Here is a 27,378-nt window from a genome sequence, read left to right on the forward strand (position 1 = left end):
GTGCTCACTGTTCCGCCATCCCTAGTCCTTCTTCATGTCCGGTGCTCACTGTTCCGCCATCCCTAGTCCTTCTTCATGGCCGGTGCTCACTGTTGCGCCATCTCTAGTCCTTCTTCATGGCCGGTAGTCACTGTTGCGCCATCCCTAGTCCTTCTTCATGGCCGGTGCTCACTGTTCCGCCATCCCTAGTCCTTCTTCATGGCCGGTAGTCACTGCTCCACCATCCCTAGTCCTTCTTCATGTCCGGTGCTCACTGTTCCGCCATCCCTAGTCCTTCTTCATGTCCGGTGCTCACTGTTCCACCATCCCTAGTCCTTCTTCATGGCCGGTAGTCACTGCTCCACCATCCCTAGTCCTTCTTCATGGCCGGTAGTCACTGCTCCACCATCCCTAGTCCTTCTTCATGGCCGGTAGTCACTGCTCCACCATCCCTAGTCCTTCTTCATGTCCGGTGCTCACTGTTCCGCCATCCCTAGTCCTTCTTCATGTCCGGTGCTCACTGTTCCGCCATCCCTAGTCCTTCTTCATGGCCGGTGCTCACTGTTGCGCCATCTCTAGTCCTTCTTCATGGCCGGTAGTCACTGCTCCACCATCCCTAGTCCTTCTTCATGGCCAGTGGTCACTGCTGCGTCATCCCTAGTCCTTCCATCACCCAAGATTGGCTATGTACAGATGAGCTCACCCCCCCTCCCCAGACAGGGATTGTGTTTAACCTTTCATATTAAAGTAACGCATTACTTCCCTTTTTTGTAATAAATTATACCGCCATGTCATTTACTTATAAATTCATTCTGCAGTAATTCTGTTGCCTACTATGTTGGGCATAAGTTGGTAGCATATTTAGGACACTCACAGGCCCATGTTTTATGGCCCATGTTGCTGGACCGGCTGCAGAGCTGCATCCACATCTGCGAGGCTAGTGCAGTTAGGAGAACCTTGGCCTGTCCAGAAATTAGTCCATTCCCAGGATAGGGGGATGATGAGTTCAGGTCAGGAGACCCCACTATGGGCATAAACATTACGTTCTAGATCCGGTCTGTGAAACAAATGTTTGACCACAACCTTAAATACAACTTACTAATGTGCATCAGCTATTACAGCTTTCCAGATCTCCATCTCTCACCTCCAGAGTTCAGACACAACCCAAGAACCAAAAGGTGCAGTGGCCTCTAGTCACGGATGATGCATACAGACCCTTCCTACACAGCACTGGTGCCATAAGTATTGCCAAACCCCAGCTCAAGTATCTGGCAATCAGACCACTGGCTGGATGAGACCCACCTTAAAAAAAAAACCCCAATGTACGGACTTGGTGGGCACGTGACTTATAATATGGGATTTGCATATGTGTGGTCACATGCCAACTAGATGTATTGTGTTGAGTGAGGCCGGACACGTCTAGTCAGAATGTGGCGGGAAGTCTGCACGTGAATCCTCGGACTGGCCATCTGTTCTCCAGCCAAGTGTGTGACAACTCCATAGAAATACATGCGGTCACGCTCGAGTGGGAATATCCAACGGCCAGTCCGCGCATGCGATCCTCGTCTGCCTGGCTGTATGCCTCTTCCCTAAAGAATAAGCAAACATATTACTGATTCCATTCCCAATAAAGCATATGTAAAACGCTCCATAGCAGGGCCGTGTACACACTTTTTTAGAGATCTGAACGGTTCCCTTGCAGTATTTTATGTACTAGAACGTCTGTAGGTGATAGCACTATCCTTATTGTAATTACCATTATCAAATCCAATATCGTATATTCCGTTGTGGCCGGGATCACTTACCCTTTTCCCACATTCTTACTAATAAATTAAGTAGTGTTACCCTCATGCACACGACCAGATTTTGGGTCCATCTACTATCCGTGAAAGCAACCGGACAGCATGATTGTGACGGGGCGGTGCAGACGTGCAATTTTTTTTTTTACTTACCAAACCTGCGCACATAAAAAAAAATAAAGTAAAAATAGCAGCATGTGCTAGTTTCTTCCGAAAATCAGATGAGGCTCCTCCATTCAAGTAAAAAAAAAAAAAAAAAAGAAAAATGGATGGCGTAGAGTCCACAGTGAAACATCGATATTTACAGACCCATTAGAAACTGTAAAAGGTTAGTAGAAACAGATTGTACACGGATGAGAAGCGAGAGAAAAAAAAAAAATATTCCCACTTTTCTGGATGAAACTGAACGATTTTTCATCCGCTTGTGTGAATGGGCCCTTACTATGTATTTCTCCAACTTGTGTGCACGATGACTTACGGTATATAATAAGGAGGTGCCGCCCTGAAAACACCCATCCCGCCCAGGTTTACTTTAAGAGCACAGTCAGACGCCCGTAAAAACTGGGCAGAGATTGTAACGCAGCACATGGACTGGCTGGCGGCTCTGCTTACACGAGCAGGACGGCTGCATAGAAATACATGAAGCTACCACGCTCCAGTGGGGAGTGCCGCCGGCCAGTCCGTGCACCCCGGTCCAAGTTATACAGGGACTTTACTGAAGAAGCAATTCTGCTCCACGTGGTGAGCGCCGCTTTATGCTTCTTTCCGCACTGGAGCTGGATCTCCCCTCGATCTTGTGTGAGATCCGTGCACCGGCACTACCGATGCTAACCCTCCGTCCCATCCGTACAAATAACAGGACAGTAGACGAGTAGAGTCACAAAAAAACTGCATTTTAGTTAAGAAAAAAAAAAAAAATATACATAAAATGAGAATATAATTCTCATCTGAGCAAAGGTGCAAGCAGACGGCTTTACACTAAATACACTGCAGTTTTACCATAGGAAACATTACATCACAAATACCAATATACAGTCCCAGAATTCGCCTGGAGCCTAGTGGTGTGCCCTACTATACAAAACAGGAAGGGAGGATGCTAATGACCCCTCGGCCCAGGAGCTCACACTTCACAACACGTACCAGGATGCCCTCTAAGCCGCAGAAACCCTGCTCTACCTATTAAAACCGTTCCCCTCCCTCCCTGGCCCCCTTCCCTAGACCACACCAAGCCTAAAGCCACGGTCCACACTCGTCTCCCTTTTCACAGTGTCAGTCAAGTCTCAGGACCTTTCTCCTCCTCCATCTGCTGGAAATGGCTACAAATTTATATCATATATATATATATATATATATATATATAAAATTAATACATAGATATACGCTTTCTGTCGGTTTGTAAACTGGAATGTTGGTCGCAGACCGTCTGATGCTTCCCAGATACGGGTTGGTTCACGCCACGCTTTAAATGCAAAAGTGGGGGGAATGGAGACTTTGCCCTTAGCAAGTGCCCTCTATTGCTCCCTGCGCCGGGTAAGACGCCGACATGACGCCCGCTGCCTCACCTGAAGCCGACTACCATTAGGAATGACCTGATACACCATGCATGGCCCATGGCACTCAAGGATTGGCAGATTGCTTGGCTCTGCCCAATCACTTTTTAAAGACCTTCACGGGCAGGACGCCCCGCTGAGGATCAGGCATGACCTGTCCCCCTGCACACACTGAGGAGGGGGCAAATTGGTCACATTTTAGAATTTTAGTGGCGGTGGCATCCACTTTCTCGCCAAAGACCCCGGTGGACCACCAAGTACTGGAGGCCAGAGTTGACATTGCATAAATGGCGTCTACCCTTATACAAGTAGGGGTTAAACCGTGCCATATACCTCAGTAAAAAGCTCGGAGTGCCATTATTTGGGGACACCATTGCCACAGTGCGCCCCCTACATTTTCAGATAGTGACCATTTCTCACAATTATGATGAATGCAAAACGCTGCCCCCTACAGGCCCCAGTGTGAGCAGCAGGGGATCACAGCGTTGGCCATCTAGTCCTACACAGAAACCCTTCACTTATCTCGCCTTAAAGTCCAGACACATAAAGCTCCTCCTTATTGCTGATGCCCATTAATCTGAAGCCCCCTCCGACAGCGACGTCACGTTCAAGGGTCTGGCGTAATCTATGATTAATGATCGAAATCTCTGATGAAAATATTCATTAATTCGCCATTACCCCATTAAGGATCGGACATTGCGTCGGGAGCTAGAATTCATTTTTGCCCACTAGGTGGCCCCCTACTCACTTTCTACAAAACCACCTCTTTCCTCAAAGGGCCGGTCTGAACTTTGCAGCAAAGTCGTTCACCCCCTTGGAAATGATTTACGATAAAAATAATTAAAAAAAAATAATATGAGGAAACCTCAACCCGTCTGAGACTCTTCCTGCCATGATGATAAAGGCTGCTGATAAACGAGAACTTGTAGTGAACCATTAACCTCTTGTGCAAATTAGCAAGGGAGCAAAAGTAGTAAGACGCAAAGAAAAAATTAAAAAATTAAAAAAAATAAATAAACAAGCTCGTGACTTTACGATCTCTTCCTCCGCCTGAACCTGGGCCTTGTGATGATGGCCGACCTTCCTGTCTGTGGATACAACCCTATTCTGCTGTGATTGGATTTTTTTTTGCCATTTTATTGTTTAATGTGACCCCTAACCTGCTCCGCACTGTCTATTGCCGTAGATCCCCTTCCTCCCTCCCGCTCTATAGTCTAACCCTCCTGCCCTGATGTGGGACCAGCTCCTCCACCCCCCACCCTACAAGGGTTAACATCTCAATCCTAAGACAACTCCCCCCATCATGCTCTGTTACTAGAAAAGAAAAATTAAAAAAAGATGAAGATCTCCGAGGGCGGGAAGGCGGCGTAGTGATTGCATCCTGCTGTTCTCCGCTGAGGTGTCTTGGGAGTCGGGTGAAAGGAGTCTGGAATGGAGGGATGTCGCTGACCCAGGACACTGTTCCCTGAAACCCCGCTAAAGACTGGATGTGTGGGGTGTAGGACACCAATCCCAATTACCTCATGGACCTAACAGGAACCTGGAGGAAGGAGAAGGGACACAATATAGTCACAGCATATTCCAAAAATGCCCACAGCACACACACACAGTGCACAAACACACACCCACCGACCGCAGCACCCACCGCGCACAAACGCACACCCACCGACCACAGCACCCACCGCGCACAAACACACACCCACCGACCGCAGCACCCACCGCGCACAAACACACACCCACCGACCGCAGCACCCACCGCGCACAAACGCACACCCACCGACCGCAGCACCCACCGCGCACAAACACACACCCACCGACCGCAGCACCCACCGCGCAAACACACACCCACCGACCGCAGCACCCACCGCGCACAAACGCACACCCACCGACCGCAGCACCCACCGCGCACAAACGCACACCCACCGACCGCAGCACCCACCGCGCACAAACGCACACCCACCGACCACAGCACCCACCGCGCACAAACACACACCCACCGACCGCAGCACCCACCGCGCACAAACACACACCCACCGACCGCAGCACCCACCGCGCACAAACGCACACCCACCGACCGCAGCACCCACCGCGCACAAACACACACCCACCGACCGCAGCACCCACCGCGCAAACACACACCCACCGACCGCAGCACCCACCGCGCACAAACGCACACCCACCGACCGCAGCACCCACCGCGCACAAACGCACACCCACCGACCGCAGCACCCACCGCGCACAAACGCACACCCACCGACCGCAGCACCCACCGCGCACAAACACACACCCACCGACCGCAGCACCCACCGCGCAAACACACACCCACCGACCGCAGCACCCACCGCGCACAAACGCACACCCACCGACCACAGCACCCACCGCGCACAAACACACACCCACCGACCGCAGCACCCACCGCGCACAAACACACACCCACCGACCGCAGCACCCACCGCGCACAAACGCACACCCACCGACCGCAGCACCCACCGCGCACAAACGCACACCCACCGACCGCAGCACCCACCGCGCACAAACGCACACCCACCGACCGCAGCACCCACCGCGCACAAACGCACACCCACCGACCGCAGCACCCACCGCGCACAAACGCACACCCACCGACCGCAGCACCCACCGCGCACAAACGCACACCCACCGACCGCAGCACCCACCGCGCACAAACGCACACCCACCGACCGCAGCACCCACCGCGCACAAACGCACACCCACCGACCGCAGCACCCACCGCGCACAAACGCACACCCACCGACCGCAGCACCCACCGCGCACAAACACACACCCACCGACCGCAGCACCCACCGCGCACAAACGCACACCCACCGACCGCAGCACCCACCGCGCACAAACGCACACCCACCGACCGCAGCACCCACCGCGCACAAACACACACCCACCGACCGCAGCACCCACCGCGCACAAACACACACCCACCGACCGCAGCACCCACCGCGCACAAACACACACCCACCGACCGCAGCACCCACCGCGCACAAACACACACCCACCGACCGCAGCACCCACCGCGCACACACACCCACCGACCGCAGCACCCACCGCGCACAAACACACACCCACCAACCGCAGCACCCACCGCGCACAAACACACACCCACCGACCGCGGCACCCACCGCGCACAAACACACACCCACCGACCGCGGCACCCACCGCGCACAAACACACCCACCGACCGCGGCACCCACCGCGCACAAACACACACCCACCGACCGCGGCACCCACCGCGCACAAACACACACCCACCGACCGCGGCACCCACCGCACACAAACACACACCCACCGACCGCAGCACCCACCGCGCACACACACCCACCGACCGCAGCACCCACCGCGCACAAACACACACCCACCGACCGCAGCACCCACCGACCGCAGCACCCACCGCGCACAAACACACACCCACCGACCGCGGCACCCACCGCGCACAAACACACACCCACCGACCGCGGCACCCACCGCGCACAAACACACCCACCGACCGCAGCACCCACCGCGCACAAACACACACCCACCGACCGCAGCACCCACCGCGCACAAACACACACCCACCGACCGCAGCACCCACCGCGCACAAACACACACCCACCGACCGCAGCACCCACCGCGCACAAACACACACCCACCGACCGCAGCACCCACCGCGCACAAACACACACCCACCGACCGCAGCACCCACCGCGCACAAACACACACCCACCGACCGCAGCACCCACCGCGCACAAACACACACCCACCGACCGCAGCACCCACCGCGCACAAACACACACCCACCGACCGCAGCACCCACCGCGCACAAACACACACCCACCGACCGCAGCACCCACCGCGCACAAACACACACCCACCGACCGCAGCACCCACCGCGCACAAACACACACCCACCGACCGCAGCACCCACCGACCGCAGCACCCACCGCGCACAAACACACACCCACCGACCGCGGCACCCACCGCGCACAAACACACACCCACCGACCGCGGCACCCACCGCGCACAAACACACCCACCGACCGCAGCACCCACCGCGCACAAACACACACCCACCGACCGCAGCACCCACCGCGCACAAACACACACCCACCGACCGCAGCACCCACCGCGCACAAACACACACCCACCGACCGCAGCACCCACCGCGCACAAACACACACCCACCGACCGCAGCACCCACCGCGCACAAACACACACCCACCGACCGCAGCACCCACCGCGCACAAACACACACCCACCGACCGCAGCACCCACCGTGCACAAACACACACCCACCGACCGCAGCACCCACCGCGCACAAACACACACCCACCGACCGCAGCACCCACCGCGCACAAACACACACCCACCGACCGCAGCACCCACCGCGCACAAACACACACCCACCGACCGCAGCACCCACCGCGCACACACACCCACCGACCGCAGCACCCACCGCGCACAAACACACACCCACCGACCGCAGCACCCACCGCGCACAAACACACCGACCACCATCAGCACACACACAGCGCACAAACACACACCCACACACTGACCGCCTGCAGCACACACCCACAGCGCAAACACATCCCCACACACACACACCACCCACCCCCACAGCGCACAAACACATCCCCACATCGACAGCCCGCAGCACACACACCCACCGCCCACAGCATGCACACACAAACACACCGCCCACCTGCAGCACACACCCACCCACCACCCGCAGCACTCTCACACGCACACACTGCCCGCAACGTACACCCCCACCGACCGTTACCTCCCACGCTGGGTATGTGTAGATTTGCCCATGATCACATTACACCCCATAGAACGCAGCCAGTCGCTCCTTCAGCAGAGGAGGAAACTGCTCAGAGAACTGCGTCCAGTTATCCTCCCCGACCTGTTCCTTAAAACCGTGCAAAATCTGTAAGACAGAAGGTGACAGAAGCGATAAGGTGGAATGTTAGCATGTCCTCCGGTGTCCGCTCTCAATCCCTTCCCTCCCTTAAAGGGAACCTGCTGCGTCAACCATGGGATCAGCGTGAAGCAACGCTCCGAAATGCTGCAGTGCTACAAGTCAGGAATGGAGAAGACTGGCGACGGGGCTCATTCTCCTCTGCCAGGGTCTACATGGATTGAGAGGCCTCTCCCTGTCAATCTAGCAATCTAGCTGAGTGGGACAGGTAGAAGTCAGCTGGGGGGGGGGGGTTAGGGGGAGAGGAAGCGCCAGCGAGGTGGGGGTGTGGTGGAGAGGAAGCGCCATCGGGGTGGGGGTGTGGTGGAGAGGAAGAGCCATCGGGGTGGGGGTGTGGTGGAGAGGAAGAGCCATCGGGGTGGGGGTGTGGTGGAGAGGAAGAGCCATCGGGGTGGGGGTGTGGTGGAGAGGAAGAGCCATCGGGGTGGGGGTGGGGTCTCTTCTGGAACTAGTCCTCTCGATCCCTGCTCATATTTTCAGAGTGAATACCGCCCTTGGTGATAGGCGCAGTGTATCACCTGACAGGTTCACTTTAGGCTTCTCTCGGACTTTAATCTCTGCTCTTGCCTAGGACCATTCTACAAGTGATGTCCAGGAAAGCCAAATTAAAAGCGGTGTTCTGGTAACGACAAGGTATCGCCTATCCACAAGACCGGTACTAACTTTTAGACCTGTGAGGGTCTTTCCTTCGACACCCACCGATCCGCAGTTCAGAGCACTTTTGTCGGACTTAAGTAGCAGCGCACGTTAGACCGTTGCTGTCGACTGTTGCAAAACTCAGACCCCCTTACTCATAAGACTATGGGGATTGTCTCAACGACAGGTCCTCACTTTTAGGATATCTACCAAACCTCAGTAAGTTATTAGCAATGACACAATCTGGCCCGGGTAACCCCATAGTCGGGGGCTTTCCTTGCTAATCATAAGGTACAGGTGCGCTGCTTAAGGAGCCCAACCTATGACCCTAACCCTTCTCCGTGCAGGTCACCAGTCCTCGGAGGGTTTATGGTGGGACCTGTGCACACACGCTCCAGTCACCCCCCTAGACTGACCTTATAGAACATGTCTCTCAGATCATCCTTGGGGCTCACCCAGGAGGCCACAGCGTCGCAGAAAAAGATGAAATCCTGCAACATAAATTAGATGAATGTGAAGACCATGCAGTAGAGACCCATCCAATAAGAGACCCCAGCGTGTCCCACATACCTGCACTACTCCTCCAGGGTTCACACCAATCATTATGCAGATCCCTCTGAAGGCCGAGTCCTTCTCCTCATTATCGCGGATATTACGCAGGGACGTGCACCTGTTACATGAGAAGATGGTGATGAAAATCCCATATAACCCACAGCTATAGATCAGGATGGGGAACAACAGCCCCCAACTCACCAGGGCCGGATGAACTGCTGCAGCATGGGTGCGACCTCCTGGGGACAGACACAGCCAAGGCGGCCAATGGTAATAGCTGGGAGAGAAGAGGGACACATGAGACGCTGGAGAACAAAGGGTCCAGAAAGCAGAGTCACCTGGACCAGGATTCATGGACCAGCTCTGCCCTTCCCTCCTATAGCCTCACCCATCCCTTGTAGACCGTGAGTCCACACAGGCCGAGTCCTCTCTCCTCCTGTGCCAGTCGGTGACTTGTTTTAATTATGGATACACTTTCACATGTAAAGCACCAAGGAATAATTGGCGCTATAATAATAATGGTAAAAAACCAGTCCGGTTTGAATTCAGTGGCGGAAAATATCTGGAAGACCTCATCCTGCTCCTAAACATCAAAACGACTCACACAGCTGAGAATGTGTTACTACGTATCAGTGCAGTCAGGATGGAGAGCGATTCACAGATTGTTACCAACACCAAACCGGGGCAAATTGTCGTCCATAGATGAGGACAGCTAAATGCACACCAGGCCCTGCTCGGGAGTCGCAGATATGAAGGCCAGGAGCACAAAAGCGACATTGCACGCTGTGCGTGCCTGTCTGTGGGCGCTTTTGACATTCAGTATGGACTCTGCTAGGTGAGTTGCACACCGAGAGCAGCAGCGCCAGAGCCGATAGAGCGGCGGTAGCCACCGCCAGAACCGACAAAGCGGCGGTGGCCACCGCCAGAGCCGACAAAGCGGCAGTAGCCACTGCCAGAGCTTATGCTACGTGTTTTGTATAATACACTATGTATTGTTAGCATTAGCAGCGAATCGACATCACACATTATACTGCTTTTTATAAAGCGACTAGCTGAAGAGCCCGGCGCTGCCCGGGCATAGTAACTAACTGTGGTTAGTTATAGCAAATTATAATTATCCTCCATCCCATAGTCCCGTGCCCATATACCCATCATACATATCCTCCATCCCATAGTCCCGTGCCCATATACCCATCATACATATCCTCCATCCCATAGTCCCGTGCCCATATACCCATCATACATATCCTCCATCCCATAGTCCCGTGCCCATATACCCGTCATACATATCCTCCATCCCATAGTCAACCATTATGACATCATAATGAGCGGGGCTTGATACAAACACTTTTTCCCCCATTATGTAGATAGGGGCAAAGTTGTTTGGTGAATTGGAACGTGCAGGGTTAAAATTTCGCCTCACAACATAGCTTAGGACGCTCTCGGGGTCCAGACGTGTGACTGTGCCAAATTTTGTGGCTGTATCTGCGACGGTGCGGATGCCAATCCCAGACATACAAACATACATACACTTGAGCTTTATATAATAGATAAAACCCTATTGGTTCGTCTCATCACAACAGTGAATTTCTCAGGTGGCCCCTTGGGAAGACTAATTGCCCACCTGTGGCCTAGACCAGAGGTAATAGGCCTTCTGCATCTAGTGAGCCACATTCATTTGGGTGGGGGATTTGGGTGGGTCCAGGAGTGTTTCAGTAAAACATTTAGGGATTAAAAATGCACTGGTTTTTTTTTCTTTAAGGAAGAACAGGCTATTACTCTATTCCATCACCTCCTGGAAAGCTTCAGGAAGCAAAAGGAGACCCAAGTATAAAACCTCTCTCATACTTGTAATTATAAAAACGTTCATGTGTCATTTAACGCTAGCAGCCATGGCCCATGAACGAAGCACAACAATGACAGAAGCTGTCGGCTCTCTGCCCCTGCATGATCTGACAACTGGGTAAGACTTCCTGCTTTTGGGTTGGAAGAACCCATTGTGTACGGGAGATTGGAAGTGCTCATCATGGAGACCCCGGGAGGCGTGTGCTGCTGTCACATTACATCTAATGTGAGATGGGTCCAGTGTATTCTGAAAGAGTAGGAGGCAGTGGCTGAGGTGTCACGAGCTCCTGTGGATGTATAACGAAGCCCTGTGCACTGGCAGAGACTCAGAATAACCCTTTACATGCTATAAGACCCCCTAAGGAGAGAGAGCAATCAGCTGAGGGGCCGTCGGCTGGCACTCGCTTAGGCTAGTTTCACATTAGCGCTTTTGAGAGCAGCGACGGCCTGCGCACGGCCACCGCTAAGCCCCGCTTCCGCCGGTAGCTCCGCCTGCCGGCGCATGCGTCCTGCGTCCCCTATCTTTATCACTGGGGGCGCAGGCCGTGCGCAGTATGCGTTTGGCGGCGCATGCGACTTTTTGACGGTGCGCCGAGCGCAACCAAACTGCAGCAGGTTGCGTTTGGCGCTGGTCGGCGCACTGTCAAAAGGACGCATGCGCCGCCAAACGCATACTGCGCACGGCCTGCGCCCCCAGTGATAAAGATAGGGGACGCAGGACGCATGCAGCGTCATGCGTTGGCAGGCGGAGCTACCGGCGGAGGCATGGCAGGGGCGGGGCTTAGCGGCGGCCGTGCGCAGGCCGTCGCTGCGCTCAAAAGCGCTAATGTGAAACTAGCCTTAGACGACTGAGCTGGAGCAGAAAATATCAGGATGCCACCAACCTGTGTTTTCGAGCAGCGTCTTGGGCGTATTCGGCCTGTTGATGATTTCTACCAGGTTATTCAGGACCATGGCAACGTACGGCTGCATCTCGGCCCCTGGCAGAGAGCAGGGAGGTCAGACATTGCCGGCAGAGGCAGCCCGTAAATAGAGGTGAGCTGGGCCCTGTATACAGAGATCAGGAGCAGAACTACATATATACTCACCCATCTGCATGCAGATCTCCCCGATGGCCCATGTGGCATTATTACACACAGATATGAACTCCGGGTTTAAATTGGTACCAAGAATTGGCATAAACTCCGCTGTAAAGAAAAGAACAGGGATTTTTTTCATTTTACTTTTAATATTTTTTACATTGTTTTTTTTTTTTAGTCCCCATGGGGGACTTGACCCTCCAATTCAGTGGAATGTTTCACTCGATTCATGCTGCCCAAACCACTGGTAGCACAAATCAGAGCCTAAACTACACAATTGCAGCTACATATGTCTCTGAAACACTAATTTCAGATAAAATGTGACTTATATATCCAGTGGGAACTATAGAAGAAATCACTGGAGGAAAATGGAGACGAGACGAGACGAGACTAGTCCAGTGCCATCCTGGGCAGCGTCTCCTAGTGCCGCTCCAGATGGGTAACAGGTTTCTCTCTACGTATACACACATGGAAAAGACCTGTCAATCAACTAGAGAAACAGGCCGGGGTTGGTGTCGGACTGGTCTTGTCTCGCCCTATGTTAGCTAGCCAGATCTTTACACTATATTTACCCCGAAGTGCAAAGGTGAAGTTATGAATCAGACACTGTTGCCCGTGAGCAGCATGTATCAGCTGACAGGATCCCTTTAAATTGCCGGTATCAGTGATTGACCTTAGCATTTATGGGGTTAGAAAGCAGCGATCAGATCTGGCTCCAATCGCTGCTGGTAGAAGCAGGGACTGGATGAATAAAGCAGTCAAAATCTGCGTTGTTGGTTCAGCCCCTGTGCCCACGCCATGAGAAATCGAGATATAAGTGTATATGTACCAGGTAATCGTGGAACGGCTTTAACCCCTTCATGCTCATATAAAATGCAATAAGTTACTTACAGATATAAGGTTTCACATGCAAGAAACAAGCCTTCGTCAGGTCACCCAGGAGAGCGAAGGAGCTTTGCCGAACCTCTGGCATGATGTCCTATAAGTAAAAGGGAGAGAAGCCTCAGAACACGGTCAGTTTCCCCAAGGAGCTCATGATTTACCAAGAGCAAAGCCACAGCCCTCACCTGCATGCACTGGAACAAGAGGGTCATAATGTTGCTTCTGGCTACTAACTGTTCCACGTGGCCTCCGAGCCCCTCTGCCAGCCCACTGAGAAGATCCAAGGCCACGATCATGAAGTCTTTATCGGGAGCCTCGTACTGGTCCGGATGCTGACTGTACATCTGCCAGGGAGAAAACGGATCAGCACAATACACAGCGGCAGGAAACGTCTCGGTGATGGGTGCAGATATTTTGCAGTAAGTGCCCCGCTCTTAATCAGCGTCCTGGGATTAGGAGTTTTTCCAAATCACGGCAGTTGTGGAGATGGAGTGGCTGTAAATTACACCTGCTCTCTCTGCAGATAATGTGAGGGTACAGAGGCGACGCATCGCATCCCGGGGGTACAGAGGCGACGCATCGCATCCTGACATCCATGGCAGTGCTGACGCTCTCAGCAAATTATTACGCTAAGGCGCAGGAAGTGGTTAACGTCACATAGGCACGATGGTGGGTTAGATGTACTCACCATGGCTTGAGCGAGGGTCTTCTGCACCAGCGTGACACATCGCTGATACACCGGCTCACAGTACGGCAGGAATCCGCTCTGCAGGGCGGTTGCGATGGAGGACAAGCACTAGAAGAAAACACTTCGTTACACAGACGGGCAAGTGGCACCTGCTGACTATTATACCCTGTGCCAGTCACCGGGGGTCAGACAGTATGAATACAAGATACCAACACATGGGACCACCCCTCGCACAAGCACCCACTACATGCAGACCGAGCCTCACCTCCAGGAGGGGGAATAGGTCCTTATCCTCATCCTTCAGCTCGTTCCACTTCTGGATCAGAGGGGGCATTAGTTTCTGAATGTACTCCTGAAGCCATGGGGGAGGGAAAGAGATATATTAGATACATTACATGATGTAGCTTGTATAACGGGGGAGATGGTATAACGGACCCTCCATACAGTGCAGTGTGAGGATGGATCTCTGGATCAGGCAGTATGAATACGAGACATCATATAGATTTCATGTTATATGTATCATCATCATCTCCAGAGACGCAGCCCCCCCACCCATACTACAAATTGCATCCACTTATATACATCTGCTTTATAAAAAAAATACCCCCCTCCCCTGCACTCACCGGTTGGTTTAGATGGTGCCCCACCGAGTCGGCCAGGGTCCCGATGGCGTCGTACAGGATGAGGAGGTTCTTGTGCTGGTATTTTCCAAAGGCAAAAACCAAAGTGTCCAGGATAAAGCTCAGGTACGGTACAAGCTCGGTGCAGGCTTCTTCCTCCAGGGTTGCGAATGCACTAAGAGAGAAAAGGCTCATCTGTATCTCAGCAAGAACAGTCAGTCCAATGCAAGCTACTGTTCCCCTCTATCAGCCACGATGACAAATAGTAAAAGGGACATGGGACAGAATCTAGAACAGTTTGGTGCGAAAGTTGTCAGATAAGCCATCACTAGAGAGGAGAGAAGCGACTGGCAGGACTCTGGTGAAGTGGCCACAGCAGTAGTCCATGGCCCTGCGCAATGCTCCAGCACCTTCATTCTCAGATTCGGGGAGGGTCCGAGAGATATTCTAACAATACGCCATCGTCTACTCAAATGGGAATACACCTGCGACCCATTCCCAGTCTTCTGACTTCACCACTTTATTACTCCAGTCACATCCAAAGCTGTATTTAGGAGTTTTAATATTACCCTGATAGTATCCAAGATATCTCCCTGTAGCCCTGGTAGTCCCGAGACTAATATGGAGGATGTAGATTATCCTCCGAGACCACACACTACATCTCCCAGCATAGACTGGAGTACACCATCTGACCTCGGCATTATACGGAGGCTTTAAAAGACGACCTCTCCCTTCAGCCAGCGTTACCTGCATGCTGCTTCCTGCACTCGCTTGTTGCTGTCCAGGATTCGTTTCAGTAGCTCAGTCATAAGGGGCTTCAGATAAAGATCGGGGGGCTGGCTGACCACCCAGTGGGCGTATCGGCTCAGTGTCCAGCAGGCGATGGAGCGGACCAAAGCCTTCTTATCAGACAGGCACTGGATGAGGTGAGGAATCAGCTCTGGCAGGTAGGGGACCATGCCCTGCATGCAGCCTGCAGCCAACCAGAACATGGACTATTGAGCATGTCAGGGGTTAAAACAGCACCTTACAACCAAAGTAAATGAGGAGTGCTACCTTCAGCAATGGCCCCGAGCACCAGGATACCGGACTCCTTTATCACCCATTCTGGGTGGAACAGCAAGTCCTTCAGAAGCGGAAGAAGGTGAGGAAGAAGTTCTTCACGGAAAACATTAGCCAGGACGTCTAGGGCAGCAGCCGAACACTTCCCTGAGAAAAACACAACACCCTGTCACCGAGAGGAAAGGCGAGAGAGAAAGAGAAAGCGAGAGAGTCACAGAGGGAGAGGGAGAGAGAAGTGAGAGGCCGAGGCCCAGAGAGAGAGAGAGGGGCGAGAGGCCGAGAGAGAGAGAGAGAGAGAGAGAGAGAGAGAGAGAGAGAGAGAGAGAGAGAGAGAGAGAGAGAGAGAGAGAGAGAGAGAGAGAGAGAGAGAGAGAGAGAGAGAGAGAGAGAGGTGTGAGAGGCCGAGGCCCAGAGAAAGGCAAGGCCAAGCCCGGACCCTCCGATCAGACAGTATGAATACAAGAGACCCTCAGTGTAACTCAGGGGATGGGGTATCTGCATCACTTCAGGAGGGTCCTAATGTAAAGAGAGCCTTACGCAGGAGCGGTACATACTTAAATTCCAGTCAGACAACGTATCATCGTCATCATCTTCATCGTCACCATCGTCCTCTCCTTCCACACGCTCTTCTTCATGTTGTAGCGTCACGGTGCGAGACTTGTGGAACCGCGGCTTAATGTCCTGCTCGCTGTCTGGGACGGTCTCATCCTCCTCCACATCCCCCTGGGGAGACAGAACAGATTATTACCCGAGGCATTACCCCAAACACAGAAAAGCCACAAGAACAGAAGAGCGGTGACCGGTGTCCGGTAGCTGCTGCCAGGGCCAAGAAAGTAACGGGAAGGATTAGAGGAGGCGGCGAGGCTCATGACGAGGACACAGTACGGTCTCCATACCCTGGTGCGGACACTTATACTGGGCACAGTTTTGGTCTCCGGTGTATAAGGAGATCGCTGAGCGGGTGCAGAGAAGAGCGGTCAGGGTTATTACGGGAATGGGTGACTGCAGGAGACGGGGGCTCACATTGGGGGGTGAGGATTCAGATTGCGAAGATGAAGCCTTAGAGGCGTCTTATTACATGGGGGAAGGGAAAGATATAATATACTCAATATAGTGTTTGAGCTTGTATAATGGGGGGCGGGGAATGGTATAACGGGCTCTCCATACAGGGCAGTGTGAGGACAGATCTCTGGATCAGGCAGTATGAATGCGAAACATCATATAGATTTCATGTTATATGTATCATCATCATCTCCAGAGACGCGGCCCCCCACCCAGTACTACAAACTGCATCTACTTATATACATCCGCTTTAAAAATAATAACACCCCCCCCCCCCCCACACTGCTCTCACCCGCTGGTTACTACTGGAATGGGTGACTGCAGGAGATGGGGGAAATCACACCGGGGGAATTCAGATTGGGATGATGAAGACTTAGGGGCGTCTTATTACAATGTACAAATATATGAGGGGACAGAGCTGTATAATGAGATTACACCTGGGCCTGCAACAGCGACGAGGCATCATCATCACAGACACAGATTATTTACTGCGTGAGCAGAGACACTCGGGACCCTTCACCGTACGAGCAGTCAGACTATGGATTACCGTATTTACTGTGCGAGCAGTGATACTATGAAAGCAGTGAGACTATGGATTCTTTACTGTGCGAGCAGTGAGATTACAGCACTCTCTACCACACAATGCTGTAATGGTTGATGCTCTAAAAAAAAAAGTTCAAGGACATGGATGCTTTTCATGGAATATTACATTTTGGGGATAGGAACTTGATCCTAGGCACTAATCTGGTTGCTGTGTGTGGAGTGAGGAATTAACCCTTCACTGATTATGGGGCAATTAGCACCGGCCTTATTTGCTCTGGGTTAACCCATTAGGTTATGGGTTAACCCATTAGGTTATGGGTTGGACATGTCCCTGCTCTTCACAGGTCCAGCACTTGATGCACTCACCTTTAAGAGGATGATGTCTATCTCATTGTACTTCATACCGTTCACCAGGATGGGAATAAGCCTGCAAGACAAAGAGCACAGTTCTACCTCCACTACCAATCATACAACCATGAGGGTCTCTGTACGGAAGGAGGGGTGCAGACTTCTAATATGGGGCACATTATCAGCGAGATTCTCTCCAGACTACGATCTATGATAATTAATCAAGGGCCCCCTTAAATATTCTGCACCCCGATCATGACAGGGACACTTCCCTTGTTGCCCTGGATGTGTAATGATAGACCTGCTCCCCCGGATATAAAGGGGCAGCCAAGCTGGGTACTCACTGCAGCAGGTGATTGGACAGAGCGTCTTTACAGATCGGTTGATCCGCCAGCGTAAGCCAGAACTCGCAGGCTTCCAGCGCCACGTTCTCGTCGCTGTCCTGCGTCCGCTGCAGCATGTACTGGAGGAGGGAGAGGAGGACACGACTGAGCAGAGCGGCTCTGACCCACCATGACAGAGCAGGAGGAGGAGAGACCATCACAGACCTGGATGATGCTGTGCATGTGAGGAAGTAGCCGGTCTATCCGCACCTCCAGCAACATGACCAGCGCCCGGCACACATTCTTACGGACCTCGGGGTCTTCATCCACCGCAAGTGCAAAAAGGTGCTGAGGAGAAGAGGGGCTTCGTTAGTCTCATCTCTCCAATGACACCTGGGAGAGATCCAGGGATTCGGTCACGGATTCCCGCAGGAACACAAACCTCGATGAACGTGTCGATATTATCCATGAGAGCCTGGGCACGGTCCGTGATGAACTGGTTCACACAGGCGATGGCGTGGGACCTGGAGGCAGGAGGAGAGAGCGTCAAATGTGGGTACAAGAGGCGGCTTTAGGGCACTGACCGGAGTGACTGGAAGGACCTGATTTTGGGGCTGCAGTGCTTGAAAAACTGGAGAAATTTGGGGATCATGATGTTCAGCGGTCGGTTCAGGGCGTCGCTGTCCAGGAGCTCGGAGGAATCCTCGCAGATTTTCTGAAGAGCGCCAAACGCCCCCTAAAAATAATAAAGGAAGAAATATCAGATCAGTGGAAGTCGGACCACAAGACCCCTGTACAGCACCATCAGAGGGTGTCCAAAGACCACCGGGGTCACTGCTGAGATAGTCTTTGGGTTTCTACACAGATCTGCATTAAGGCGCATGTCAGGGTTTGCTGGGAGCAGTAACAGCATAGTAACATAGCTAGCAAAGCTGAAAAAAAAAAAAAAGACATTTGTCCATCCAGTTCAGCCTATATTCCGTCACAATAAATCCCCAGATCTACGTCCTTCTAAAGAATCTAATAACTGTAAAATACATAGTAACACTACCGACACTGGAATTGGCACTAGTAATACTGCAGGAGATATTCATTACATGTGACATGAGAAAAACTACTGTATTTTTCAGACTATAAGACGTACTTTTTCCCAAAAAAATTTGGGCGCAAAAATGGGGGGGTCTTATAGTCTGATCACAGGGTTACAGGCAGGTTGGGGCAGTGGTGTAGCAGCGGATCCGGCGGAGGCAGAGGTGTGGCGATGCTGAAGCTCGTGTTGATGGCGGACGGTGCCGAGTGCACCTGAGCAGGGTCCCTTCCTCAGGATGGCGGCGGCAGAAACGTGGCGACGCCGCGGCCCGGCGTCCACGGCGAGCAGAGCCAAGCACACCACTAGCCTCCCTGCGGCCACCCTCCTGAAGCCATGGGCCGCTAGAGGCGGCGCATGCACAGATGGAGACCCCGGCGGCCCAGAGCCTCAGTAGTGTTACAGATCGCTGCATATCTGATGATCAGCCATGACCTGGGCCAGTCACATGGTATATATAACAGGATGGTTCAGGGAGGCTCATAGCCATCAGTGCTCACCTCGCAGGTGTTGTAGTCCTCCGAGTTCAGCAGGTTGCAGAGCTGAGGTAGTAGTTCTGGCCACGTCTGCAGCTCTCCCTTTGATGCTATGGTGGTGATGAGGATTCCTGAAGAGAAAACATCAACAAAAGCGACAACTAAGCGTCTAATGCTAGGATTACACTTGTGCGGATGACAGGTGTGTAGGGCCATAACACGGTCACTGGATCAGACAGTATGAATACAAGAGCCCTCACTGTACGTCAGGGATAACGGATCTGCATCATGTCCAGGGGCCAACAGCAGAGACCTCCACGGCTGCACTCACCGATGGTGGCTCTGATGAGGGAGGACGCATCTCCGATGCTGTTCAGACATTCCTGCTTTATGAATTCAGACACTGGCTGGGGAAAGTTCTGGTAATGAGCCTTCACGTTGTTCTTTAGGATCAGACCACTCAGGGAGCGCGTGGGCTCATCTGTAATACAGACACTGGTTATTATACTGCGACCTTCGCAACACGGTGACCCCATAGGCTCGGTGTGCAGAGCGTGAATGAGCCTAATCAGGTCCTACCCAGTAGGGCCCAGCGAGTGCATTCACACAATCCACCCAGCACGGCCCGGGGGGCGCATCCACGCTAACCTACCCAGAATGGCCTGGCGGGCGCATCCATGCTAATCTACCCAGAATGGCCTGGCGGGCGCATCCACTCGATCCAACCAGTACGGCCCAGCAGGCGCATCCACGCTAATCTACCCCGTACGGCCTGGGGGGGGGGGGGGGGGGGAGAACATCCACGCTATTCTACCCAGTATGGCCTGGCGGGCGCATCCACGCTAATCTACCCACCACGGTACGGCGGGCGCATCCACGCTAATCTACCCACCACGGTACGGCGGGCGCATCCACGCTAATCTACCCACCACGGTACGGCGGGCGCATCCACGCTAATCTACCCACCACGGTACGGCGGGCGCATCCACGCTAATCTACCCACCACGGTACGGCGGGCGCATCCACGCTAATCTACCCACCACGGTACGGCAGGCGCATCCACGCTAATCTACCCACCACGGTACGGCAGGCGCATCCACGCTAATCTACCCACCACGGTACGGCAGGCGCATCCACGCTAATCTACCCACCACGGTACGGCAGGCGCATCCACGCTAATCTACCCACCACGGTACGGCAGGCGCATCCACGCTAATCTACCCAGCACGGTACGGCAGGCGCATCCACGCTAATCTACCCACCACGGTACGGCAGGCGCATGTACGGCAGGCGCATCCACGCTAATCTACCCACCACGGTACGGCAGGCGCATGTACGGCAGGCGCATCCACGCTAATCTACCCAGCACGGTACGGCAGGCGCATCCACGCTAATCTACCCAGCACGGTACGGCAGGCGCATCCACGCTAATCTACCCAGCACGGTACGGCAGGCGCGTCCACGCTAATCTACCCACCACGGTACGGCAGGCGCATCCACACAACCTAACCCGACCGATGGGCGCCTCCACGCTAATCTACCCAGTACGGCCCGACGGAAGCATCCACAGGTTCCAACTAGTACGGCCCGACGGACGCATCCACGCTAATCTACACAGCACAGCACGATAGGCACATCCACGCTAATCTTCCCAGCAAAGAGCAAACAAATGAACGGCATACTAGGGCACACAAATCACCACATTACCAGACGGAGCTACCTATCTGAAGTATTACGGCATATAATTCAGTCAAAAAATGGAGGTGCTTGCATGAAAAAACATGAATATTTCAATGTGAAGCAAAAAGAGAAGAAATATGCAGCACTCAGCGATGTAGCTGAAAAACTGTGAGTCTTTATTTCACATAATTTCCATCAAATGTGTGGACATGCAGGACGTAGAGGAATGCTAGGGGAGGTGCCGGACAACGGCCGTTTCGCGATTACTCGCTTCTACGGGTCCACCTGGACCCGTAGAAGCGAGTAATCGCGAAACGGCCGTTGTCCGGCACCTCCCTCCCCTAGCATTCCTCTACGTCCTGATTGTCCACACATTTGATGGAAATTATGTGAAATAAAGACTCACAGTTTTTCAGCTACATCGGTGAGTGCTGCATATTTCTTCTCTTTTTGCTTCACATTGAAACATCCACACTAATCTACCCAGTACAGCACGACAGGCACATCCACGCTAATCTACCCAGTACAGCCCGGCGGGCACATCCACGCTAATCTACCCAGCATGGTAAAGCAGGCGCATCTACACGATCCAACCCGACGGATGGGCGCCTCCACGCTAACCTACACAGTACAACCCGACGGAAGCATCCACACGTTCCAACCAGTACGGCCCAACGGACGCATCCACACTAATCTACCCAGCACAGCACGATAGGCACATCCACGCTAATCTACCCAGTACAGCCCAGCGGGCACATCCATGCTAATCCACTTGATCCAACCAGTACGGCCCAACGGGTGCATCCACGCTAATCTACCCAGTACGACACGACGGTTGCATCCATGCTAATCTACACAGTATGGCCCGGCAGGCACATCCACGCTAATCCACACAGTACGGCACGACAGACGCATTCGCACGATCCAACCAGTACGGCATGACAGGCACATCCACACTAATTTACACCTTACGGCCCGACAGACACATCCACGCTCATCTACCCAGCGTGGTACAGCTGGCGCATCCATGCTAATCTACCTACTACAGTGCGCATCTGCACGATCTACCAAGTACAGCCAAGTGGGCAAATCCACATAAATTGATCCAATAAGGCACGAACAATATCTGCACGATCTACCAAGCACAGCGGGCACATCTCCATAATCTACCCAGTACAGCCCGGCGGGCACATCCACGCTAATCTACCCAGCATGGTACAGCAGGCGCATCTACACGATCCAACCCGACGGATGGGCGCCTCCACGCTAACCTACACAGTACAACCCGACGGAAGCATCCACACGTTCCAACCAGTACGGCCCAACGGACGCATCCACACTAATCTACCCAGCACAGCACGATAGGCACATCCACGCTAATCTACCCAGTACAGCCCAGCGGGCACATCCATGCTAATCCACTTGATCCAACCAGTACGGCCCAACGGGTGCATCCACGCTAATCTACCCAGTACGACACGACGGTTGCATCCATGCTAATCTACACAGTATGGCCCGGCAGGCACATCCACGCTAATCCACACAGTACGGCACGACAGACGCATTCGCACGATCCAACCAGTACGGCATGACAGGCACATCCACACTAATTTACACCTTACGGCCCGACAGACACATCCACGCTCATCTACCCAGCGTGGTACAGCTGGCGCATCCATGCTAATCTACCTACTACAGTGCGCATCTGCACGATCTACCAAGTACAGCCAAGTGGGCAAATCCACATAAATTGATCCAATAAGGCACGAACAATATCTGCACGATCTACCAAGCACAGCGGGCACATCTCCATAATCTACCCAGTACAGCCCGGTCGGCACATGTGCATGATCTATCCAGTACAGCACGACGAGCATCCACAGATACCACGACCCAGTACGCTATACCATGTGTTCACCAACTGCCACATATATCATACCCTGTGAAAACACACTCTATACACAGTATGACCATACCCCCTTCCCATAGATCAGCCCCAGTATGGCACGTTTCCACTGTTGATACCCCACCTACACTGTGACCTGGGGGATCACACCCTCAGACATGGCGGTTCATACACCCGACAATCCCCCTCTCACCTTCAGACTTGAGCCGCGTCAGCACAAAGATCAGATAATTGTTGAAGTCAGGATATTGATTCAGCTGCTTCAGTTTCTGAGAGACGGTTAAGGAGAAGAGAGCGACCATATGCTGTGACAGAACTGGAATATAGACCCCCGCTCCCTCATATTATACATCCACTACCCCCCACATTTAGCAAGAACTGCCCTGCATGTATAAGGATAGACGCACAGAAAGAGCCGCCAGTCAGCGACCAGACGCAGTGTGAGCGTGCAGAAGCTGGCAGACACTGATCACCATGTGATGTGAAGGATACGTCCTGGACCACCCTCTGGGTGGCTGTGTCTGGGGACTGAGAGTCCTTTAAGAGCTGCAGGACTTGCTGTAATCCTTCCTCATCCGGACGCCAGTCCATCTTCACAACCACAGGCTGCAAGAAGACAAAGAAGGAAAACTCAACATCACCAATATTCACAGACGTGCAGTATTGCCCCTCTGCCTGCCGGGGGCACTGCTGTACTGTAAATCCAACAGGTACTGTCCATTACACTCTGCTGCTGAAGAAACCTACGGTTTAAGGCCGGGAGGAGCGGGGAGGAGGCCGGCAGCAGCTCTTGCACAAAAGATCCTAGCACTCCCATGCATGGAGGAGTCGGAAGAGTAGTCAGCTGAACCAGTGTTCATCTGACAGTTGTTACTTCTGTATGGGGGGCTTTAAAGGGAACCTTTTACCAGGATTTTTCCACCTCATCTGATAGTAGCATAATATATGGTCAGAGACCCTGATTCCAAGGATGTGTCACTTACTTAGCCGCTTACTGTAGTTTTGATAAACTCACTGTTTTTTCAGCAGGTGGCTATCAATAGAGGATTAGTAAACCTGCTGCTATGTGGGCCTCCCTATTCAAGGGCTCTGTATAACCCCACCCACGCCACTGATTGGCACTTTCTATGTACACTGTGCATAGGCAGAAAGCTGCCAATCAGTGGTGTGTTGGGATTATACAGAGGTCAGCATTCAGAGATCTGCAATGAGAAAACAGTTTTCAATCAAAACTACAGCAAGCAGCCGAGTGACATCGCTGGAATCAGGGTCTATTCCCCTAAATTATACTGTTCTTAGATTACATACTAAAAAAAAACCTGGTAACTGATTCCTTCTAAATAGCAGAAGGTTTCTCCTCTCCCTGCAAAGCACAGATCTCCCCCAGATGTGTACACAGGATATCGGTCGGCAGCCATAGACACAAGATATTTATCTGCAGATCCAGGTCAGTAGCGTCGGCCGTTGATCTCACGTTTCGGACCACGGCAGGCATCAGACTGACGTCAGTGTAAGTACATCTGATTAACGGGGTCTCATCTTCATAAGAGGGTATACTGGAATGTACTCATACATCAATCATCTGCTACCTCTTATTAATAATCCTCTAGCCTAAAGAAGAGATATTTATGTATAATATACTGCTCATTGCCTAGGTTACCAGCTACCTCTGCAACCTATCAGAGGTGGCTAGTCTCCAAGACAATGAGAACAACTCTTCCAAGATCTACTCTGAAGATCACCAGATCCGCTCTCCTCTGATGCTGCAGTGAATCCTGCCTGTGACCGCAGCAGCGGACGGTGCACAGTGCGGACAGTTAGCTCAACCCCAACTGTCAATCGTCAGGAGCGCAACTGATGATGTGATCCCGAGACAGATCAGACAAAGAGATAATATCTCATGTGGAGGGTCAGATATGGATCCAGTCAAGAAAGGTCCGGGGTTTTGTTCTTTAAGGTGACCCCTGATCTACCTGGGAAAACTCCAGATTCCTAAGGCAGATCCCGCTACCCCCACCCTGCCCCCGGCAGATCCCACTACCCCCACCCTGCCCCCGGCAGATCCCACTACCCCCACCAGATCCTGCTGCCCCCAACCTGCCTCCAGCAGATCCCACTGACCCCAACCTGCCTCCAGCAGATCCCACTGCCCCCAACCTGCCTCCAGCAGATCCTGCTGCCCCCAACCTGCCTCCAGCAGATCCCACTACCCCCACTAGATCCCACTACCCCCACTAGATCCCACTACCCCCAACCTGCCTCCGGCAGATCCCACTACCCCCACTAGATCCTGCTGCCCCCGGCAGATCCCACTACCCCCACTAGATCCTGCTGCCCCCGGCAGATCCCACTACCCCCACTAGATCCTGCTGCCCCCGGCAGATCCCACTACCCCCACTAGATCCTGCTGCCCCCGGCAGATCCCACTACCCCCACTAGATCCTGCTGCCCCCGGCAGATCCCACTACCCCCACTAGATCCTGCTGCCCCCGGCAGATCCCACTACCCCCACTAGATCCTGCTGCCCCCGGCAGATCCCACTACCCCCGCTAGATCCTGCTGCCCCCAGCAGATCCCACTACCCCCGCTAGATCCTGCTGCCCCCAGCAGATCCCACTACCCCCGCTAGATCCTGCTGCCCCCAGCAGATCCCACTACCCCCGCTAGATCCTGCTGCCCCCAGCAGATCCCACTACCCCCGCTAGATCCTGCTGCCCCCAGCAGATCCCACTACCCCCACTAGATCCTGCTGCCCCCAGCAGATCCCACTACCCCCGCTAGATCCTGCTGCCCCCAGCAGATCCCACTACCCCCACTAGATCCTGCTGCCCCCAGCAGATCCCACTACCACTATCTGCCCCTGACAGATCCCACTACCCCCACCAGATCCCACTACCCCCCATCTGCCCCAGCGGATTCTGCTGCCCCCCAACAGATCCCACTACCCCCACCTGTCCCGGCAGATCCCGCTGCCCCCACCTACCATGGCAGATCCCAGATGCCACCCTCTGCCCCAGTAGATCCTGTGAAATGATTGGTCCGGGAACTTTACAGACCCAGTCAGAGTGGAACAATCACAGCCCGTGTTCACACTTGCACACCTCCCGGCTCCTATCCGCCACATACGTCTCGCTCAATGGATCCCGTCGCATATTGTGGTTTCCGTCCTCCCCATAAATCACTCCTCCGGCCCGGCCGGCTCCCACCTGTAGCTCTCGCCTGCACTCACACTCACCCCGGCCCTGCAGCCGGCCCTCCCCCTCCTCTACCTCCGCCGCCGGCTCCTTCCCGCTCCTCTATCCCCCCCGGCGCCGCTCACCTCGCAGGGATGGAGGAGACTCGCAAGCGGCGCAGACACAGAAAGAGAGAGCGCGCGGGCTGATGACGTCATTTGCACCTTTACAACCAACCAATAAACTGCCGTCAGAGAGGCGGAGCCAGTTCTGTATGACCCCTCCCGACCGCCGTCTTTGGCCTGGGCTATTTCAAATGCTGCCATGCCGACTGCGCTACAGCACGTGACCGTCTGAGGGCGCCATCTTTGTTTTGGGCGCTTGAGAAAAATGAAAAATTTAAAAGGAAAACTGGTGGGATGTTGTGAGAAGGGGATTGTAGGCGACCAATAAAAACGCTGCTTTCATTTTGGGGGCTGGAATCATGGCTGTGCTTTTGAGCTGTTTGTTCCTGCTTTTATTCTGGAGCTGTGCCCCCCATTTGCAGTGATAATCCCCCATAAGTGCACATCACCCTACTGTATATGGGGTGTTGTAGCCAACGTCATTATTTAACTCTTTAGTCGTGAGACATTTTTGGACTTGAAGGGATATAAAATCAAGTTATCCCGACACCGAGAATAGCTGATCGTCCGACACCGGGAACAGCTGATCGTCCGATATCAGGACCCACTGATCGTCCAACACCGGGAACAGCTGATCGTCCGACACCGGGAACAGCTGATCGTCCGACACCGGGAACAGCTGATCGTCCGATATCAGGACCCACTGATCGTCCAACACCGGGAACAGCTGATCGTCCGATATCAGGACCCACTGATCGTCCGACACCGGGAACAGCTGATCGTCCGACACCGGGAACAGCTGATCGTCCGACACCGGGAACAGCTGATCGTCCGACACCGGGAACAGCTGATCGTCTGACACCGGGAACAGCTGATCGTCCGATATCAGGACCCACTGATCGTCCAACACCGGGAACAGCTGATCGTCCGACACAGGGAACAGCTGATCGTCCGACACCAGGAACAGCTG

The 27,378-nt window shown here is 53.5% G+C and overlaps 1 protein-coding gene and 3 non-coding genes across 4 annotated transcripts; all 4 read right to left on the reverse strand.

Moving 5' to 3' along the window:
• Positions 1–2,650: 2,650 nt before the first annotated feature.
• Positions 2,651–26,581, reverse strand: TNPO2 (transportin 2). The gene is made up of 25 exons (XM_073587403.1): positions 26,430–26,581; positions 23,603–23,716; positions 23,304–23,379; positions 19,856–20,005; positions 19,549–19,655; positions 18,564–18,697; positions 18,404–18,485; positions 18,187–18,309; positions 17,983–18,101; positions 17,657–17,717; positions 16,240–16,408; positions 15,680–15,832; positions 15,371–15,596; positions 14,627–14,798; positions 14,269–14,355; positions 14,004–14,111; positions 13,501–13,659; positions 13,325–13,412; positions 12,443–12,541; positions 12,239–12,334; positions 9,711–9,786; positions 9,528–9,627; positions 9,374–9,448; positions 8,124–8,270; positions 2,651–4,868 (listed from the first exon to the last, which is right to left on the reverse strand). The coding sequence occupies exons 1-24, from the start codon at positions 26,499–26,501 to the stop codon at positions 8,163–8,165; spliced, it is 2,754 nt and encodes a 917-aa protein (XP_073443504.1). The 5' UTR covers positions 26,502–26,581; the 3' UTR covers positions 2,651–4,868; positions 8,124–8,162.
• On the reverse strand, positions 14,470–14,538 carry LOC141099363 (small nucleolar RNA SNORD41). Its single transcript, XR_012234494.1, has one exon. It is a non-coding gene; the product is annotated as a small nucleolar RNA SNORD41 (small nucleolar RNA).
• LOC141099365 (small nucleolar RNA SNORD41) lies at positions 16,875–16,943 on the reverse strand. The gene has a single exon (XR_012234496.1). It is a non-coding gene; the product is annotated as a small nucleolar RNA SNORD41 (small nucleolar RNA).
• LOC141099362 (small nucleolar RNA SNORD41) lies at positions 19,751–19,820 on the reverse strand. The gene has a single exon (XR_012234493.1). It is a non-coding gene; the product is annotated as a small nucleolar RNA SNORD41 (small nucleolar RNA).
• Positions 26,582–27,378: the final 797 nt, after the last annotated feature.

This window comes from Dendrobates tinctorius, unplaced genomic scaffold (assembly GCF_039654945.1).
Source record: "Dendrobates tinctorius isolate UK_male_01 unplaced genomic scaffold, ASM3965494v1 ptg000099l, whole genome shotgun sequence".
In the NCBI taxonomy this organism is placed as follows: domain Eukaryota; kingdom Metazoa; phylum Chordata; class Amphibia; order Anura; family Dendrobatidae; genus Dendrobates; species Dendrobates tinctorius.

Excerpts from the sequence above, each read along its gene's own strand:
- TNPO2 (XM_073587403.1), bottom strand. The coding sequence starts at position 26,501 with ATGACGTCATCAGCCCGCGCGCTCTCTCTTTCTGTGTCTGCGCCGCTT. Across the intron at positions 15,597-15,679 it reads GCTCGGGGCCATTGCTGAAG|GCTGCATGCAGGGCATGGTC; the intron begins GTAGCACTCCTC and ends GGTTGGCTGCAG. Across the intron at positions 12,542-13,324 it reads GCATGTGAAACCTTATATCT|CGGAGTTTATGCCAATTCTT; the intron begins GTAAGTAACTTA and ends TTTTCTTTACAG.